The 19,697-nt window shown below is 40.1% G+C and overlaps 1 protein-coding gene across 1 annotated transcript in view; it reads right to left on the bottom strand.

The window, feature by feature from the left end:
- gcn1 (GCN1 activator of EIF2AK4) overlaps positions 1-19,642 on the bottom strand; it is a 34,669-nt gene extending 15,027 nt beyond the window's left edge. Inside the window, exons 1-38 of the mRNA XM_024275109.2 lie at positions 19,542-19,642; positions 18,869-18,971; positions 18,711-18,774; positions 18,508-18,639; positions 18,202-18,310; positions 17,956-18,054; positions 16,337-16,471; positions 15,700-15,877; positions 15,537-15,611; positions 13,641-13,769; positions 13,519-13,569; positions 13,341-13,439; positions 13,091-13,264; positions 12,861-13,013; positions 11,780-11,872; positions 11,625-11,700; positions 11,251-11,410; positions 9,987-10,176; positions 9,780-9,904; positions 9,520-9,698; positions 9,349-9,442; positions 9,164-9,277; positions 8,892-9,090; positions 8,454-8,606; positions 6,449-6,627; positions 6,280-6,360; positions 5,158-5,301; positions 4,898-5,022; positions 4,329-4,518; positions 4,167-4,237; positions 3,074-3,239; positions 2,811-3,005; positions 2,486-2,732; positions 2,243-2,364; positions 1,694-1,808; positions 1,429-1,608; positions 1,042-1,262; positions 889-957 (exon numbers count right to left, since the gene is read on the bottom strand). Of these exons, the coding sequence (XP_024130877.1) occupies positions 889-957; positions 1,042-1,262; positions 1,429-1,608; positions 1,694-1,808; positions 2,243-2,364; positions 2,486-2,732; positions 2,811-3,005; positions 3,074-3,239; positions 4,167-4,237; positions 4,329-4,518; positions 4,898-5,022; positions 5,158-5,301; positions 6,280-6,360; positions 6,449-6,627; positions 8,454-8,606; positions 8,892-9,090; positions 9,164-9,277; positions 9,349-9,442; positions 9,520-9,698; positions 9,780-9,904; positions 9,987-10,176; positions 11,251-11,410; positions 11,625-11,700; positions 11,780-11,872; positions 12,861-13,013; positions 13,091-13,264; positions 13,341-13,439; positions 13,519-13,569; positions 13,641-13,769; positions 15,537-15,611; positions 15,700-15,877; positions 16,337-16,471; positions 17,956-18,054; positions 18,202-18,310; positions 18,508-18,639; positions 18,711-18,774; positions 18,869-18,971; positions 19,542-19,595 (5,043 nt within the window). The 5' untranslated portion in view covers positions 19,596-19,642. The remainder of the gene's footprint in view (positions 1-888; positions 958-1,041; positions 1,263-1,428; positions 1,609-1,693; positions 1,809-2,242; positions 2,365-2,485; positions 2,733-2,810; positions 3,006-3,073; positions 3,240-4,166; positions 4,238-4,328; positions 4,519-4,897; positions 5,023-5,157; positions 5,302-6,279; positions 6,361-6,448; positions 6,628-8,453; positions 8,607-8,891; positions 9,091-9,163; positions 9,278-9,348; positions 9,443-9,519; positions 9,699-9,779; positions 9,905-9,986; positions 10,177-11,250; positions 11,411-11,624; positions 11,701-11,779; positions 11,873-12,860; positions 13,014-13,090; positions 13,265-13,340; positions 13,440-13,518; positions 13,570-13,640; positions 13,770-15,536; positions 15,612-15,699; positions 15,878-16,336; positions 16,472-17,955; positions 18,055-18,201; positions 18,311-18,507; positions 18,640-18,710; positions 18,775-18,868; positions 18,972-19,541) is intronic.
- Between the last annotated feature and the right edge of the window lie 55 nt (positions 19,643-19,697).

Genomic DNA, 19,697 nt, shown 5'->3' on the forward strand with positions numbered 1-19,697 from the left:
TGCCGCAGATTCTGGAGAAAATTTTAGAGGTTTATGCGCGTCTTATGGTCGTGAAAATACGGTAGTCAACTAATCAGACCATACACAAGGTGAATGAAAAAACCCATCTTACCCATCATTAGCTTTAAACCAACTGAAAACTAGATATAAAGCATTACCTGCAATAATGCTAGTGTGAATGTTATAAGTTGAATTTGGCCGCTGAAGATGCTAGTGCTGATAACTGAAGATACTGAAATTGATATCTGAAATTGCTGAAGCTGATAGCCAGCTAAAACATTAGTTAAATGCCAAATTAACCTTAAAAAAGGAAAAAGCCTCAGTTAGCCAGAACAGCTAACATGGTGTTGAAATAATAGCTAAATTCCAAAATAGCATAAAAAACAAAAAGTGAAGCCAAAGTTAGCCAAAACAGCTAACATGTGGCAGACATATTAGCTAAACTCCATAATATCATAAATAAGCCTAAATTAGCCAAAATAGCTAGCATGTAGCAGAAATATTAGCTAAACTCTAAAATAGCCTAAAAACAAAAAAACAAAAAAGCCTAAATTAGCCAAAATAGGTAGCCTGGTGCTAAAATATTAGCTAAATTCCAAAAAACCGCCTAAAAACTGAAAGAAAAATACAAAATTAGCCAAAACAGCAAGCATGTAGCTGAAATATTAGCTAAACTCCAAAGAAGCCTAAAAAACTTTAATAAATGCCAAAATAGTCCAAAAAAGCTAGAGTAATGCCAGTATAATTTTCAACTTTTCTACACTCTGACTCCATATAATATAAAGTAACGACTAATCAATTATTAAGTTAGTCTTCAACTATTTTAATAGTCGATTAGTCGTCGATTAGTCGACTGATCGTGGCAGTCCTACTCATGACTGAACCCACCTCAGGTACGGGGTCCAGCAGGGAGGCCTTCAGCCCAGGAATAACACTTGGGAGGTACGGCGACAAATCCTATCAGCAGGAAGAACATATCCCAGTTAAAAAAATGAAACAGAGTCTTGAAAGCACACGACGACCACAGTTCACCATGTTTACCTTCTGGTCAGTGAGGGAGTACATGTTGCCGATGATCTGAGCGGCCATCTTGCGGGTGTCAGTGGAGCGATCCTGGAAGGCTCTCTGCACGATGGGCATGATGAGAGCCAGGGAGGGCGCATCGATGAAATGCACAAACTTGGTGTCAAGCAGGGTCTGCAGGCACGTCTGGGTTTTCCTTGATGGATCCGTGAGAGCGTCCAGCAGGATGGGACTGATGGCTGAGAGAAGAGCAAGGACATGAATTCAGTGTCAAAGGTTAGACAGTTAGAAATCAGTCTAGAGATTTAGTACCACAGTGGTTTCAGTCAGACCCTGTTACTCCAGCAGCCTCAGGCAGGGATGAGCAATGAAGTCTTGTTTTTGTGTTTTTATTGAGATAATTACCTAAGATCTCGGGGTTGCGGATGACGGAGCCGATTTGTCGAAGGGCCTGTTGACCAGCCTTCTGAACCTTCACGTGGGAGTCGGTCAGTACCTCGGTCAGCTTGGGCACGATGCTGGGCAGGCAGGAGGACAGCTGCTTTGGTGCACAATAAGCCATGGCACCCAACAACTCTACAGAGCCTAGAAGAAAAAATAAGGTAGTATGTAACAGATTTCCTCTGTCGTCATCACAATATTTTGACAGTGGTATTTATTGAAATCTCACCTGCTTTCGTCCTCCATGACTCCTCCTCCAAAGCTACCAGCAGGGAGGGGAGGACCAGCTTCACTCCATGGGCGCTCAGGTTCCTCATTACAGCTTTGGCACAGTCATCTGCAGCCTGAGGTGAAGTAGAAATGTTAAAAGTTAAAAAGTCACAGTTTTGTAAGTGTCATTGCTGCGGTGAAGCTGATGACGGTCTACTGCTGTGAAATCACTGAAATTAGGTGCAGATGCAGAGAAGAGGTAGAGCAGCTAACTTCTGGTTGGAAGATCGCAGGATTGGTTCTCAACCTACCCACCCATGTGTCAAAGTCACTGACTGTATATGACACGTGTTTGTTTGTAAAATTCATGCCTGTGAGTTTATAAAGATGTTTATTTAGTCAGTAATGTATGTTTAGGTCAACCGAGCGTTAGCATTATGGGAACTATGGGCACTATTGGAAATCCCATTATATGTTAGCATCAAGCTAGTGGACTTAAGTTTTAAGAGTTGGATTGATCTCTACTTTTATGGATCAATTATTGATCCATAAACCTCTAACCACTCACCTCACGAACATACTGGTTCCCATCTCCGAAGCAGAGTAAAAGGTGTGGCAACACATGGACCACATACGGCTCAAACAGCTTTCCCAACATGTTGCAGAGCATCTCAAAGGCAAACAGGGCTCCTATAAGGTAACCAAGAGGTATGTTTTCAGGTTTGAGATCAAATCACAAAACTCTGTCCTTAAAATAATAATAAACTCTACATCTGTTTGTGACAGAAGCATTTCAGAACTCCTCACTGACCTTCCCTCCGCCTGAAGTTCTTCTTGTCCTGGATGGCATCAGTTAGCGTTGACATGATGTCCTGCTGTTTGAGTGCCAGGATCCCGAGACCTTTGACCAGTCCAGCCAGTCCGTACGCCGCTCCCTTCCTCTCTGCGTATTTGTCACTCTCCAGCAGCAGCTGAAGCAGGTTTCTTACTATTCCTGCTGCATCCTCTTTGATGGCAGGAACTAAAGGAGGCAAGCAGCTGGCCACTGACTCCTGGACCTAATTTAATATAAAAAAAATAAATATTGAGTTTTTTGTTTCTGTATGTCCTGTAAATGAAATGATTCAAAGGTTTACCTGCTGTGAAGGTGTAGACAGCGCATTTATAAGCTTGGCCACAATGGGTTTGACCTTGGGGTCATTTTTGTCCAAATGTTTTGCCAAGGACCCCATGAGGATCACTACACTCTGACGGACAGAGTCGTAGCTGGCATCCTGAGGAGCATTCTTCAGAAACTCCTCAAACACCGGCAGCAGGGAGCTCACGTTGTCCTGGTGGAGAAAGCAGGTACATCAACACTAAATACAGCTGTCGGGAAGAGACGGCGACGGAGCGTTACCTTTCCGTGTGTGTTGAGAGCTGAGAGCGCAGCGTCAAGCATGCAGCGCCGCACTTCAGGGTGCCGATCATTCAGAGCGTCGGGGACAAAGAAAAGGAAAAGAGGCGTGACCTGAGCTTCATCCAGGTACTGAGAAAGCTTGTTCAGAGTCAGAGCGATGCCGCATCTGTGGAGCGTGAGGAGGAAACAGACTCAGTGAACAACAAAGAGAATGATGGCAGCATCATGAAGTGGAGGGGTGTCAAACTCAATCACACAGGGCCACAATCCAAAACACACCTTATGTTGCGGACTGAACAAGATAAACATTATTTAAACACTCTAAAAATACATTTTTAAAACTTTAAAACCACAACTTTTAACATAAGAACTAGATATATAGCATCACCTACGATTATGCTAGTAGAATTCAGTAAGCTGAAGTTGATAGCCAGCTAAAATATTAACTAAATCCCAAATTAGCTTAAAAAAACTTAGGAGAGCCAAAACAGCTAGCATGTATCTAAAAGTATCTGAACTTCAAAACAGCCTAAAAAACCAAAAATTCTTAAATTAGTCAAAACGGCTAGTGTGTAAATATTTGCCTAGCTCCAAAACAACCTATAAACTTTTTTAAAAACAGATAAACTAGACAAAACATCTAGCATGTAGCTGAAATATTAGCTAAACTCTAAAACAGCCTCAAAAACTACAAAAAAGCTTAAATTAGCCAAAACAGTTAGCGTGTAAATATTTGCCTAACTCCAAAACAGCCTAAAAAGTTAAAAGGAGCCTAAATTAGCCAAAACAGCTAGCATGGAGGTGAAATATTAGCTAAACCCCAAAATAGCCACAAAAACTACAAAAAAGGCTTAATTAGCCTAAATTATTTCCGCTAGCATGTAGCTGAAAAAATAGCCTAAAAACTGTAAAATAGCCTAAAAACTCTAAAATAGCCTAAAAACTCTTAGTAAATATGCCAAAATAGTCCAAAAAGCCAACAGAATGCCAACTTTTTTCAAAGTTTAAAACCCTAACTTTTTAACATAATTTTAAATATTAAAAAGGCAGGAGCGTCGACTCTGACACATGTGATGTAGGGAGAGTATCCCACCTGGCTTCCCACTGGTCAGGTGGAGCTTCAGAGATCACTCTGCCCAGAGCATCCAGCACAGGAGGGGGTCTCTGTCAAAGAACAAAGGGTCGTTTTAGGGGCTACTAGCTTACAAAAATTGAAATACAACAAATAAAATAAGGATGGAGCACTAAATCCTACATAAAGTTTCTGATGATAAAGCTCTGTGAGCTGGCCAAGTACTGAAGCAGACTGGTCCGTGTACTGGGACACGGCGCTCGACAGAGCTTCGGCGGCGGCGGAACGAATGGCCTCTTCATGGTGAGTGATGTCTCCGATCAGCAGGGGGCAGAGCTCTGGAACCAGCTCCAGATCCAGGGACTGCCAGAGTCTGTAGGGGAGGAGCAGAGACACTGGTTTAAATGAATCTTGAATGACAATGGTATACGGAGACACATTTAAAGAAAAGGTTTTTTTTTTCTTAACATTTTCTCATGTTTTAATTTGATTGGTCGTTTTTCCATTTTTTTTTTACAATGTGTGTGAGTGTTGGGGCTTTTACTAGAATTACCATCTTCACATTTATTTTTATTTTATGTAAAGCATGTTGCAGTGTTCTGTAACAGGAAAAAACGCTTTAGAAATAAAGTTGGATTTAAAGTTGAAACTAACGGAAGAGCTCACATGTCATGGGAGGCTGATTTAAGTAAAAGAATTAATATAAAAAAAGAGATAAATGAAAGAGGAAGAATAATGTCTTTGCAACTTACTTTTCAGCCAAAGCTCGACCTTCTGCTTCAACGTCAAACCTGGCAACCCAAAGCCTCCGCAGCAGGCTCATCCCGCTGGCCTCTGTGCTGTCTGTGGGCAGGGCAAACTCCATATCCAACAAACCCTGAAAAAATAAAAAGGATTGAAAGATATTGATTAATCTACTGATCAGGTTCTGCTCATGCAGCAAGAAAACTTAGTGTGTCGGCATAAAACAGCTTTTCTCTCCTCTATGATGAGACAAAGTTTGAATGCTTACCCTGAGGGCAGCATCGCGCACAGAAAAGCATGGAGACAGCAGAGCACTGAGCAGGACGTCTATCTCCGGCTGCTCCGCTACCGCACAGCCCTCTCCTCCCCCAGCACTGGCACACAGAGCTGTCAAGCACTGAGAGGCCAAAACCTGAAAACACAAAGTGGAAAAAATTAAAAACACAAGATTCTGCAATAAATTGTTTGCAGTGTTCTTGTTTAATGTAGGACCGAGGTGTCAAACTTAATCGCACAAGGGCCCAAAACGCACTTTAGGTCACGGGCCGAACACTCTAAAACTAAATTTTTAAAACCATAACTTTGCAACATAATTATGAACTTGATATATAGCATTACCTGAAAAAATGCTAGTGTGAATGCTGTAGCTGAATTTGGCCGATGAAGATGATAGTACTGATAGCTGAAGATGCTGAAATTGATCATTGAAAACGCTGAAGCTGATAGCCTGCTAAAATGTAAGCTAAATACCAAATTGGCCTAAAAAAACAAAAAAAAAAAGAAAAAAAACTTGGGTTAACCAAAACAGCTAGCATGTAGCTGAAAATTTCAAAATAGCCACAAAAAAAAAAAAAAACAGAAAAAAGCTTAAATTAGCAAAAACAGCTAACGTGCAAATATTAGCCTAAACCCTAAATTAGCCAAAACAGCTAGCATGTAGCCGAAATATTTGCTAAACTCCAAAACAGCCTAAACTAGCCTTAATAAGTAGCATGTATCTGAACAAATAGCTAAAGCCAAAATAGCCTAAAAGATCTTACAGGAAATCCCATTATAAAGTTGCATCAGCTAGCAGACTTGATTATTGATCTAAAAGCTTGTATCAATTCAGACTGATTAATCAATTAACCCAACGGGGTTACGGCACGAAGGAGACTCACTGACAGTCTAATCGGGACACAGAACAGTGGCAAAAAGAAAGCGTGCAAAATATTTTTAAAAAATCTGCTAAATAGTGAGATTGCAAAAGGTGAACCGCGATATAGTCTGTGAACTCTAAATCAAATTGAATGGAAAAATATCCTTTCCTTATAGGCCAACTTGAAGCAAGAGATTAAATCCAGATCAGTTTAAGAACAAAATGTTCAGATTGACATGGAGTTCATGTTACCTGGAGTCGTGGTGTTGCTGTGGAAATAACTCTTGTCAGCAGCAGAAGCATGTTGACACGTGGAAGCAGTTCTGGTCCGTTCTAGGAGAAAAGAACCAGCAGAACAAAGTCTGTTAGTGAAAAACAGCACACAAACATTTTAGACATGAAGAGTTGGTGAGCTCTGCACCTCGTCGATGAAAACGTCAGTGTCTGGTTCAGCTCGAAGCTGGGCGTGCTCATTGATGACTTGGAGCGCTCTGATCATCATGTTCTCCGTCTCTTCATCGCTGCTTGAAAACTCTCGGAGTGTAGCGTTGAGGAGCGGGAAGCAGAAGGAGAACGCCGGTGCAGACAGCGGCGCCACATCTGACCAAAACAACAGGAAACATTCTGGTTTTAGAAATATTTTGCTTAAGAAATTAACTTGTTAATCACAAACCTGAAAAAAAAATTATTGCAAATTATCTCGATTCATTTTTTTTTAACCATTGTTTTTTTCCAGCCACTTATTATCTGCAAATATTCACAAAGTAAAATCACACACAGAATTGTACATTTAGAACGTTTATTTTAAACCTTTTGGAACCTCAGCTACCAGAAATAAGAATTTCTCTCCTATGAGAACTGCTGTCCCTTAGACATTTTTCTTTTTAATTCTATTTTATTTTTTTCGTTTTTCTCTATCTTTTTTTTCAGCTTGTACTTTTTTTCTCGTAAATTTTCTTAATGTGTGAAAGTAATAAAAAGGTTTCTTTTGTCTAATTTATTAAAATAAAAGATCACTTTTGACCCAAAACTACAAATAAATGCCATATTATCTCTTTAATTTAATAAAATCTCAATCACAGAATATAAAAAACTTTTTTTATTTTAAACTGAGTTTTATTACGCTGATCTCACAGCTGCACGGCAGGATGTCTTAAATATCAACATGTTAATTCTTTTTGATTAATCGCATGAATTAACCTACATGAGTCAAAGTCAAGGCCTTCCGGCCCTCAAGATCATTTTATTTTATTGTAATTAATGGACCGATGTTATCTCGCGCTTAGTTCTAACTTGTGTAATTTTGACAAAAGATATTAAAATGTATAATATATGGAGAGTAAAATATTGAAAGTTATTTAAGGTTTAAGTTGATTTATTCTGGAATAATATTCCTGCCTTTTTATTATTATAATTATGTTAAAAAGTTACAATTTTAAAGTTTTAAAATTGTCATTCTGCTAGCTTAGTGGAGTATTTTGACATTTACTAAGACTTTTTAAGGCTATTTTGGAGTTAAGTAATATTTCAGCTACATGCTAGCTGTTTTGGCTAATTTAGGCTTTTTTCTGTTTTTTTAGGCTATTTTGGAGTTAGGCTAATATTTAAATGGTAGCTGTTTCGGCTGATTTAGGCTACTTTAAGTTTTCTAAGGCTGTTTAGGAGTTAAGCTAATATTTCAGCAACATGCTAGCTGTTTAGGCTTTTTTTTTATCAAGTTTTTATTTCATTTAGTAACAATACATAACGTCAAAATAATAGTTTATAAACATAAAACAGTTAAATGAAAAGGAGCAGAAAGAAGAAAACTTGTATTATCTGCCCCACTATTACTAAATCAACTAAATTAAAGCAAAATGTATCAAACAAGAAAAATGAACAAATCCTGCTAGGTATTACAAAGGTATATATAAACAAAAATACGTACACATTTATATAAACATTTAGGCTTTTCTTTTTATGTTTTTGTTTTCTAATTTGGCATTTAGCTAATATTTTAGTTAGCTATCAACTTCAGCGTTTTCAGCTATCAGCTTCAGTGATTTCAGCTATCAGCTTCAGTGATTTCAGCTATTAGCTTTAGTGTTTTCAGCTATTAATTTCAGCACTTCAGCTATCAGCACTAGCATCTTCAGCGGCCTATTTAACCTTACAGAATTTACACTAGCAATATTGTAGGTAATGCTATATTTCTAGTTCATAATTATGTTAAAAAGTTACAGTTTTAAGGTTTTAAAAATCTAGTTTTAGAGTGTTCATTAAATGTTTATCCTGTTCGGCCGGCGACCTAAGATGTGTTTTGGATTTTGGCCCCTGTGTGATTGAGTTTGACACCCCTGAGTTAACGCATTAACTTTCACAGCCCTAATATTTGTATATTAGCTGTTATTCAAGTGGAACGTGAGGGAATCTTGTGCTGATCCTACCTGCTTGTTTGCCCTCTCTCTGTGGAACCGTGTGGTTATGGAGCAGCAGGACCGTCCGGTGGACTGCAGAGTCCAAATCCTCCTGTTCCCAGGCTGGGTCTAAATCACACTCTGGCTTCAGCAACCGTAGAGTCACATGACCAACAAGAACAGCTAGGAGGAGCGAAAGCAGAGAAGGAAAGTATGAGTTGAGATCTCAGAACCAAAGGTGTGTGGCGTGAATCAGCTGATTCTGAAGCAGAGAGAAAAGCCTTTTGTATCATCTTTGCACCGATACGCAACACATTACTAATGTCAAGTGTTGTGTAACGACACAAAAGCTGCTTTTTTTTCAGAATCCGCTGGAATTACATTAATCGTATGAAAGGTTGGAGAGTGGCAGCAGTCAAAAGAACATCAACACCAGAGATAAAGCTGGGTTAACAGAACACAGCTCACCCAGATGATGCAGGTGTTTGGGCATCAGGCACATGCCAATGTCCAGGAAGACCTGCTGGACTCGCGGCGCTGCCAGAGGGGACTGCAGGAGAGGGATGAGGACCTGCAGGACGGCGGGGAGCTCCCTGCTGATCTGGGCGGGTTTCTCTTTCAGGATGGCCTCCAGCACACCAACCACACTCTGCAGCTCAATGTCCATCTGAAACAAGGATTCACATTTAAAACACACAGAGAAGTACGATGTTTGAGGTTCTGTCAAACGGCTGCTTTACCCCTTGAAGTCTCTTGCGAATCGATGACTCCTTTTCCAGCTGGATTTGCATCATTTCCTTCTGTTTGCTGGTTAGCTGCACCTCATCTTTGATGCCCTTTTTCTTCTTTATTTCCTATATAATGTCAGATAAAAGTCAATATATTTCAGGACACTGAGGAAAAACAGGAAAGGACTTGAGCTCACCTCTTGTAACTCCAGCTCTATGATTTGCTCCTTGTAGGAGTAGGCTTTATTCTCTCTCTTCATGTTCACTTTCTTGGTGTTTTCTTTCTGGGCGCTGCCGGGAGTTCGACAAACATCAAACCGAAAGTCGATGAAGAAACAGCTAAAGTCTGGAAGAGGAGGCGGCGTTACCTCTGGATGATGCTGTTGTCGTACAGTTGTCCCTCAGGAGTCTGCATGATGGTGTACTCTTCTCTTGTGACTTGAAGCAATGCAGGCTGGGAAAGGCCTTCCACCATGTGACTGATCACCCGCGGCAGCAGCTTGTTGGGAGAGAGTCCACAGAGGGTAGCGACCGCATTTTTCACTGCCTGTGAAGAGAAACAAGCTCACTAAACATGTTTTTGGAGAAAAGTTTGACTTTAGCATCTGTGTACAGTTCATAGTTGGACCTGGCTGTCAGAGTTGACCTCCAGCAGACGAGGCAGAATAGCCTCCAGATTCTTCTCAATGAAGTCTTCAGCCTGTATCTTCATGGAGGAGAGCAGGAAGGGCCACAGGCCACAGCGAGCAGTTACTGGAAAGACATCAACACAGGAGCAGCATCGATAAATGGTTCCCTTAAAGTCGGCAGCTGCAACGCTCCAGTGCTGCTTTACCGATAGAGGGATGATGAGAGACGATGAGGATCTCCATGGCCAGATTCTCTGCTTCAGCAGCGTCGCCCCACTGGCTGGCAGAAGAGCAAACCGTACACAGAGCATCCAGCAGGACACCCGGGGGGATGTAGCTGCGGCCGGTTTCTGTTAGCTCTCCAGACTCTGACATCAGGGCATCCTGAGGTAAAACCTGCACAATTTAGGATACGTTAGTACATGTGTTGAAGTCAAGGCCCGGGGGCCGGATCCGGCCCTCCGGGTAATTCTATCCGGCCCTCCAGATCGTTTTATTTCATTGTTATTAATGGTACAATGCTATCTTGCGTTCATATCTAACTTGTATAATTTTGACAAAATATATTTTATGGAGAGTAAAATATAGAAAGTTATTTAATGTTTAAGTTGATTTATTTTGGAATAACATTCCTGGCTGTTGTTATTCATAATTATGTTAAAAAGTTACGGTTTTAATATTTTAAAAATTGGCATTCTGCTAACTTGAGGACTATTTCTTCATTTACTAAGATTTTTTAGGCTATTTTGGAGTTTAGCTAATATTTAGGCTACATGCTAGCTGTTTTGGCTAATTGAGGGTTTTTTCATGTTTTAAGCTATTTTTACATTTAGCTATTTTTTCAGGTACATGTTGGCTGTTTTGGCTAGTTTATATTTTTTTGCTGTTTTTGAGCTTAGCTAATATTTAGGCTACATGTTAACTGTTTTGGCTAATTTAGGATTTTTTTAAAAACTTTTTAGGCTATTTTGGAGTTACTCTAATAATTACATGCTAGCTGTTTTGGCTAATTTAGTTTTTTTTTTCAGTTTTTTAGGCTATTTTGAAAATCAGCTATTTTTTTAGCTACATGCTAGATGTTTTGGCTAACCTAAGTTGTTTTCTTATTTTTAGTTTTTTAGTTTTCTAATATTTCAGTGGCTATCAGCTTCAGCGTTTTTAGCCATCAATTTCAGCATCTTCAGCTATCCGCACTAGCATCTTCACCAAATTCATCTCACAGCATTCACACTAACATTATCACAGGTAATGCTTTATATCTAGTTCATAATTTTGCTAAAAAGCTACGTTTTTAAAGTTTGTCTTCTTCGGCCTGCGACTTTAAGTGTGTTTTGGATTTTTGCTCCTTGTGTGACTGAGTTTGACACCCCCGCATTGGCTTATTCTAACAATGTACAGATATGGTATATTTTTTAGAGAATCTAAGGCTGGAGTTTGAACTGATTTTGTCTTTAAATAACCGATGCATACTTTGTGTTTGTTGATAAGCACTCGCAGTTCTCCCAAGAGGCCGTGGGCCAGACTGGATCCACCCAGGGAGGAGAGCAGCTTCTTGACAGTCTGCTGGGACCTCCTCCTCACACGCCAGCTCCGTGACAGCAGAATCACAACCACGGCGTGGTGGAACATCCTACAGAGAGCGGTCACAGAGGAGAGAAAAGAAAAACATGACAGCTCTGAAGGCAAACTTATCAAGATATTTGAATTGACTGTTTACTGTGTGCAAAGTTAAAGCAAACAAAATAAATCACTAACAGCTGTGATGTGTTTTAGGACAGAAACCCAATACTCTACAGTTTGACTTCTTCTAAAGTTGTGTGGGTTGACAGAAAGACCAGACTTACTGAGAGTTGCTTGTGTTCAGTCTGTGTGCATGGTCCAAAAACAGCCTTTCACAGAGCTGCAGCACTGTGAGCAGAGCTGCAGAAAACAGTGGAAGAGAAACATTAGCAACTAGCTCTGGATTATTTGCTCTAAACTGTGTTCAGATTGTTCTTACTCTCTTCACTCGTCTGAGAAAGAAACTTCTCTGTGGTGAACAGAGGCTTCTTTTCATCCAAAACCAGATTCCAGAAGCTGCAGAATTTAGCCTCTGCAGAGAGAAAAACAGCAATAAAAGTTTCTACTCTGGTTCGTCTAAAACAGAGGTGTCAAACTTAATCGCACAGGAGGCCAAAATCCAAAACAGACCTTAGGTCGCGGGCCGAAAAGGATGAACTAAAACTAAATTTTTAAAACTTTAAAACCATAATTTTTTATCATACTTATGAACTAGATATATAGCATTACCTGAAATAATATTAGTGTGAATGCTGTAAGCTGAATTTGGCCGCTGAAGATGCTAATGTTGATAGCTGAAATCACTGAAGCTGAAAGCTGAAAATCCTGAAGTGATAGTCAACTAAATATTAGCTAAATGCCAAATTAGCCTAAAAACTTATTTTTTTAAACTTAGGTTAGCCAAAACAGCTAGCATGTGGCTGAAAAAAATGTAAAATAGCCTAAAAAAAACAGAAAAAAGCCTAAATTAGCCAAAACATTTAGCGTGTAAATATCAGCCTAATTCTAAAACAGGCTAAAACGTTTAAAAAAAAGATTAAATCAGCTAAAACAGCTAGCATCTAGCCTACATATTAGCTAAATTCCAAAACAGTCTTAAAAAAGCACAAATTAGCCAAAACAGCTAGCATGTAGCTGAAGTATTAGCCAAAGTCCAAAATAGCCTAAATAAATCTTAGTAAAAGCCAATATATTTCAAAAGGCTAACAGAATGCCAATTTTTAAAATGTTAAAATTGTAACTTTTGAATATAAATAAGAATAATAAAAAGGCAGGAATATAATTCCAGAATAAATCCATTTAAACCTTTAATAACTTTCAATATTTTAGTCTATAAAATATATTTTGTCAAAATTATGCAAGTTAAAAATAAGCAAGAGATAACATCGGGCCATTAATTAAAATAAAATAAAATGATCTGGAGGGCCGGATCCGGCCCCCGGGCCTTAACTTTGACACGTGCTCTAACAGTTTGTTGGAAGCTCCCAAAAAAAGAGTGATGGTTGAAACAAAAGTCGTACCAGTTTGTGTCTCCAACACCGCCAGTCTACTCAAAAGAACAGATGCTGCCACGCCCTCTGCCAGCAGAGCATGCTGGGAGTTTTGTACTGAGGCTTTCTCCACCGTCTGCAGCAGCAAAGGCACAAAATCTGATGCCTGGACCAGAGTGTCACCTAAACACAAGAGAGAGGCGAGTTTGACTTGAGCTGCAGCAGCTGCGTGTCTGACGGCGTTTCTCTGTGGGATGAACCTTTGAAGGCCCCCAGCATGGTCTGGAGATAGGCGTGCCGCACCAGAGAGGTGGACGTCTTAAGAGTGAACGCTTTCTTCAGCCAGTCCAGCAAAGCCGAGGGAACTTCCACCGTGAGGCGGCCGCTCCACTGGGAGAGGACGGACACCGCGTGGACCAAGGTGCCCTCGTGAACTAAGAAGTCAGGAAAAGGAAGCAAAGTAAAACAAAATGAATCCACAACAGATCACGAAGGACGAGCAGCACTTACCTTCTTGCTGTAAATAAGGGATGAACATGACAGCAACTTCACAGCTGAGCGTCTGGCTGGAGGTCCCTGACACTGCGTGGTGGCTGCAGCTAGCAATGCCTACAGTGAGAGAACCCCTCATTCTTACATTTGTTCATGATTATTTTTATGGGTGAATAAAGTTCAAAAGGTTTCTCACCGGACAAAACGCTCATTTTTTGGGCAACAACAGTGAGCTTTCCCTCAGACCCTGAAACAATAAAGCTTCAGGTCAATCCAAGCACAGAAAATCTGATTCTAGCAGCTCGGTGTTCAGGTCACCTCCCAGGATCTTGAAAAGGTGTGTGACGACATCCTGCACAGCAGTGGGGTCGCTGCACTGCTGGGCCAGGTTCTGCATGGCCTGGACAGCTTCCTCCATCAGCTGAGCGTTGTTAGCCTTTAGCTGGCCTGACACGCACAACAATCAATAAACACAAACAATAAAAAGAGGATTTTTTTAGATAATAGTTGTGAAAAATAGAAACAGCTGAGAACACAACTTAAAAACACATTACAGCAGTGGTCATCATCCCCACGGCCGTGGACCGGTACCCACATGTGGTACGGTACCTATGACCTACATTTTATCAGTTTAGTTTATAATCTGAAGTTTTATTTTGGAAAACAAATGGATTCTCCACCAAATCCGACTCATTCTTGACGCATGTCAAGTCATTCTGTCTCGTGTTGAAAATACATTTGTTACTTTCTTCAAAGGACCACACCATGAAAAGACAACCTTTAGAGCTTTTAAGTCTATTCTACTGTTCAATTCTCTATTAAGAATCCCAAAGAGGTGTTTTGATCCCTTCATGCATTTAAGAGTAATCCTCTGAAAACCTGCGCTCTCAACAGCAGCCCCTCCCATACCCACGAAAAACGAGCAGGTTCTCACATGCTGACATCACAAGGGGAGAACCGCCCATCCAGGAAGAGCCTGCTCCATCCCCAGGCTAACACAAAAAAAGCTAGAAGTTCGAGCTAAACATATCTTAATGGATCAGAGAATGGTGCAAGCAGACGGGGAATATTGGGAAGACGGCAGGAGAAAGGGAGCAGACTATGTCCTGGTGTAGAATGAGAGAAGACAATTTCCAGGTGAAGAAATGGAACAGACTATTTTGTGGAGGAGAAAGGGATCAGACTATTTCCTGGTGGAGAAAGGGAACAGACTATTTCCCGGTGGAGAAAGGGAACAGACTATTTGCCGTTGCAGAAAGGGGGAAGACTATTTCCTGGTTGAGAAAGGGAGACAACTAGTTCTTGGTGGAGAAAAGGAGCCCATTATTTCACGGAGGAGAAAGGGAGCTGACTATTTCCTGGTTGAGAAAGGGAGACAACTAGTTCTTTGTGGAGTGGACTATTTCATGGAGAAAATGCGAGGGACAAATTGGAAGAATTGGTTTAAAAGTGGATTATTGAGGACTGTCAGAAAGGTAAATGGATCCACATGAAAGAAAAGACGATTTTTGATACAGAGATTATGTATCATCATTTCAGTAAATCCTGAAATGTTCATCTGCAGTTGTAGTCTGCATTTTTTGACCAAATTTCACCACAGAATGAACCCATTAGCCATCATTCTGTCTGTGCCAAATTTGGCCCCCACATTCGGCCTACATCAATATAAAAAAAAAAAATCATTTTTTCGTGGGTTCTTGGACATCAGGGAGTGGAAGGCGGTGCCTCAGAGATCGAGTCGTTTTACTTCCAGGTATGAAATGAGTCAGCAAAAAAGCTCATATTTCATAAATAATTTGTTTTATAGTGTTCCAAAGGTAATATATGATCATATTTATGGATGTAGTTTACTCTGAAAGGCTGAAGAAAATCATGGTACGGGCACTTTAAAAGCCGAACGAGGCTGAAGCTGGAATCTGATTGAGCTTTAGATTAAACAGTTATGGGTTAAGAGAAAACCTAGACCACACTTTAATGGTTCCTGCATGAAATCTATTGTACAAATAAAGATGAAAGCAGCTGCAGATATCTGATTTAAAAAAATGAAGATAAACTTCACCCTTTAAAAGTTGAGGAAAACTGGAAGCTAAAAATAAATATTTTTTAAATCGGACGGCCGCTTTAGTTTTGTACATGTCGGTCTGAGAAGATGTTGTCTTATGATATTGAAGACCACTGCACTACAGAATGCACCCTCATCAGTTCAGGTCTTACTTGAAATGGCCTTTCCGATATCCAGAGCGTACTGACTGAGGTCCAGAGTTACAGCAGAGAGCAGGCAGGAAACGGCTGTAACGGTAAACCAGAGCATGTCTAGTGACTGCACACAACTTTAACAGATTCAGAACAAAAACAGCTCTAAATGCTCAAATCTCACTTTGCATAGCGTTTTCCGGACTCCGGAGCATGGTCTTCTGCAGGGTGGGCAGCAGCAGCTCCTTGAACTCAGAGTGGGACACGTGACGCAGTAAAGAGCTGCTTTTGTCCAAAATGTGCTGCTGGGGTTTCGTCTTGCTCATCAGAACCGATTTGATGTAAAGATCCAGCATTGCGCTCTGAAAAACGACAGGTTAACAAGAGTTTGAAAACCCTTCACAGTTCATTTCAGCCGTTTGCAGAAAGTATCAGAGAGTCAGAGAGTCCTCTGAAGTAAATAAAACAACTGTGGATGACAGGGGAAAGAAGAATGATCGAATGAACAGAAACAAAGAGGAATTACAAACATCTGCAGCTTATTTACTTTGGATCTGAATCTTTATTCTGTTTCACATACAGAGAGGCAAAACCCAGCATTTGTCATCAAAAGCTGTCACAGAAAAATCAGAGTTTGGTCTGTAATATTCATCATAAATACATTTCAACAGGGAGAGATTTCTGTAAAAATTAGTGACTTTTTTTTCCAGTGTAGGAATCCAGCTACAGTTAAGCCCCACTGTAAGTCTGCACTACGAGCAAGTTTACCCAAACTGAAAAGACCATGAAATAAATAAATAAATAAATAAAAAAGAACTCACCTTATGCTTTTCTATTGTAGCTTTTTGTTTCTGAGCAGCACAGAAGTCTAAGCAGACCCCCAGCATGACCAGAGTGGTAGGGTTCTGGTCCAGAGTCAGAAGGGTGCTGACGTAGTGATCAACCAGTTCAGGCTTCTGTTAGAGAGCAGCAACAGATCAGGCTGATGAACACAGATCTGTGGTACGACTGATGTCAGATAAAGATGCACGGATTCATAATCTAAAGCGATAAAACATGAGCAACCTATTGAACAAGATGATTTTTTAGAAAAGATTTATAAAACTACAATGCTGTAGTTCAAGCTACAGGTCATTAGCATAGATGTGGCTGTGCACGGAGTTAATGGGGCTGAGAGACGACAAAAGCAACAAGTTAAAGCAAACTCAGCAAAATAGTTAAATAAGACCACGAAACACAAAATTAAACTTTATTCATCATGATAAAAATGTGTTCAAGGTAGATATTGAATTCATTAAAAGACTAAAAATAGTATTATTTATGATGCGTTTCAAGACAAATTCTAAATCATGTGTCAAAGTCAAGGCCCGAGGGGCCGGATCCGGCCCTCCGGGTAATTCTATCTGGCCCTCCAGATCATTTTATTCTGTTGTTATTAATGGCCTGATGTTATCTTGTGCATATTTCTAACCTCTGAAAATATTTTTTATGGAGAGTAAAATATTGAAAGTTATTTAAGGTTTAAGTTGATTTATTCTGGAATTTTATTCCTGCCTTTTTATTATTCATAATTATGTTAAAAAGTTGTGGTTTTAAAGTTTTAAAGATTGGCCTTCTGCTAACTTTTTCAACTATTTTAGCATTTACAATGATTCTTTTAGGCTGTGTTGGAGTTTAGCTAATATTTAGCTCAGGGGTGTCAAACGGAAGGCCTCGAGGGCCGACGTCCTGCTGGTTTTCTAGAAATCCTGCCTTATCTGAAGCAGATTTCCTGGATCAGGTGTGTTCAGCCAATAAGGAGCTTCATTGTTAGCTTGGTTGGAAAACATGTAATTTAACAGCCCTCGAGGACTGGAGTTTGACACCTGTCCGCTAGCTGTTTTGGCTAATTTAGGCTTTTTTCCATTTTTTAGGCTATTTTGGAGTTTAGCTATTTTTTCAGCTACATGCTAGCTGTTACGGCTAACCTACATTTTAAAGAAAAATTTGGGCTAATTTGGCATTTAGCTAATATTTTAGCAGGCTATCAGCTTCAGCGTTTTTAGCTATCAATTTCAGCATCTTCAGTGGCCAAATTCAGCTTACAGCATTCACACTAGAATTATTGCAGGTAATGCTGTATATCTAGTTCATAATTATGTTAAAAAGTTATGGTTTTAAAGCTTAAAAATGCTTCCTGTCCTAATGTTTAAAACAATGTTATTTTATTATACTTATCTGCACGTTTTCTTTTAAGCAGAATATAATGTTTAGCTAAAAAAAAAAAAAAACTTGTTTTAGGAAAGCTTGTTTGCTCAGAACACTATTAATGTCAGCTTATCCCAGCTACTTTAACTCCTTTAAAGCTAAACATTTGCTTGGTGGTCTCTTTTTTTCTTTTAAAATGTGAGCTTTACAGTGATAGGATTGAATAATTGCATCACATGTAAATACTGCTCACCTCCTTCCACAGTTGGTTGAGATGTTTTAGGCTGGATTTCTTAGCCATGGTTTTGGCTCCACCCACTACCTCAGCCACGAGAAGACTCTGAACTTCCACCTGGAACAGAAAACTACAGAATCACTGCTTCCAAAAACATAATTCAGAGCCTCTGTTTAGGTTTTTTTTATGTCAAATCACTGAAAAATCTTTTTTTTATATATATATATCAACTTTAGAACCACAACATTGCAGCTTTTCACTGACCATTTTCTTCCAGGTGGGCCCTTCTCTTTTCTCTGGGGCAGAAAACACTCTGGACACTAGAAGGCAGGTCCAAGACATGGCGATGAAGGCAGCAGAGCCTGTGCATTTACTGTAAATAACAGTAGGAAAGCATGAGGGGAAAAACTGGCTTAGGAGGCATGTGGCCACAGCAGGCACCTAGAAATAGTGTTTTTTATTTTTGATTTTATTATAAAAAGAAAACAATGTGTTCCCTCTTGAAAATTAAGTGATTAACTGTCATACAGATGTGAGTTAAAGCATTCAAATCAGAGTCTGGAGGAGTACCTGGGATCTCCATTCTTGTTGAAGACCCCACTGTTCAGAAGGCAGTGAAGAAGGCCGGGTACCAGGACGTCAGGCTGACTGTCAGCCAGCTGGCCGATGACAGAGAGAAGCTCTCTGCGTGACGCAGCATCCCTGAGAAATACACGCATCCAAGTAAGCGCCGAAACGTCTTGCTTTTCGAGCGAGCGAGCACCTGAACTTACCGATATCTGTGTGGGGTGAGGCAAAACAGCTTGCACAATCCTTTAACAGCAGGCTCTGGTAACTCTGGGACAAACCAGGAGAGAAGAATCATTAGAGATCAATGACACATTTATATTGCAATCCAGGGATTTTAATGAGAGAAAAAAGGGGCTTTTACCTTTACCCTTCAGACACTGTTTCAGGTCTCCAAATATCTCCTTGCGCTCTCTGGTGCTGGCTGTGGTTACCTTTACAGCAAACTTCTTCAGAGTGTCTGAAACCTGACAAAAGTGACAAACAAAATGATGCTCTCAACAGTTTTATCATTTTAACGAGATTCTTGGACTTAGAACTAGTTTTTATATAATATTAAAGCATCTTGATGGAGAAATTAGAATGTTTTGATAATTTTTACATTGACTACACACATCCCACTTTAAGTAAATAATCACGAAACATTTCTGTTTATAAGGGGGCGGCAAAAATAATGGCATTTCAGAGGTTTACTCTATTAACTGGGTTAGAACTAATGAATTCGTGAACATTTTAACTTTATAAGTGAGTATATAACCTTCGAAATATAAGCCAAATGGTAGTTTGAGCTGTTTGCGCTGACAAACTAGTCCGCCCCAAACTGGAGCTCCTCATCAAGTCACGCTCTGAGGCTACGTATCACTCCGCTAACGGCTCGCTAGCTAGCCTCGGAGGATTTTCCACCAGACTTTTCGATGAACGCCAAAATGCCCTCGTGTGTTTACAGATAGTGCTTTCAGGATCCAGCAGGTTCCGTTTTTTATAGCACTCCGCAGACAAGAAGACAAGAATACTGTGAAATACTCGAGCACACAGACCTGCGTGTCCGCTGCCATAATGCCGGTCTTGTTGCAGGAAGGACTTGTTGACATCACTTCCGGGTCAAACAGGCGGTATGGGCGTTACAGTTAGACATTTCCCCATAGACATTGGGGAATAAATAGATATACATACAATGTTAGTTTGATGGAGGC

The sequence above is a fragment of the Oryzias melastigma genome, linkage group LG9, assembly GCF_002922805.2.
Source record: "Oryzias melastigma strain HK-1 linkage group LG9, ASM292280v2, whole genome shotgun sequence".
Lineage (NCBI taxonomy): Eukaryota > Metazoa > Chordata > Actinopteri > Beloniformes > Adrianichthyidae > Oryzias > Oryzias melastigma.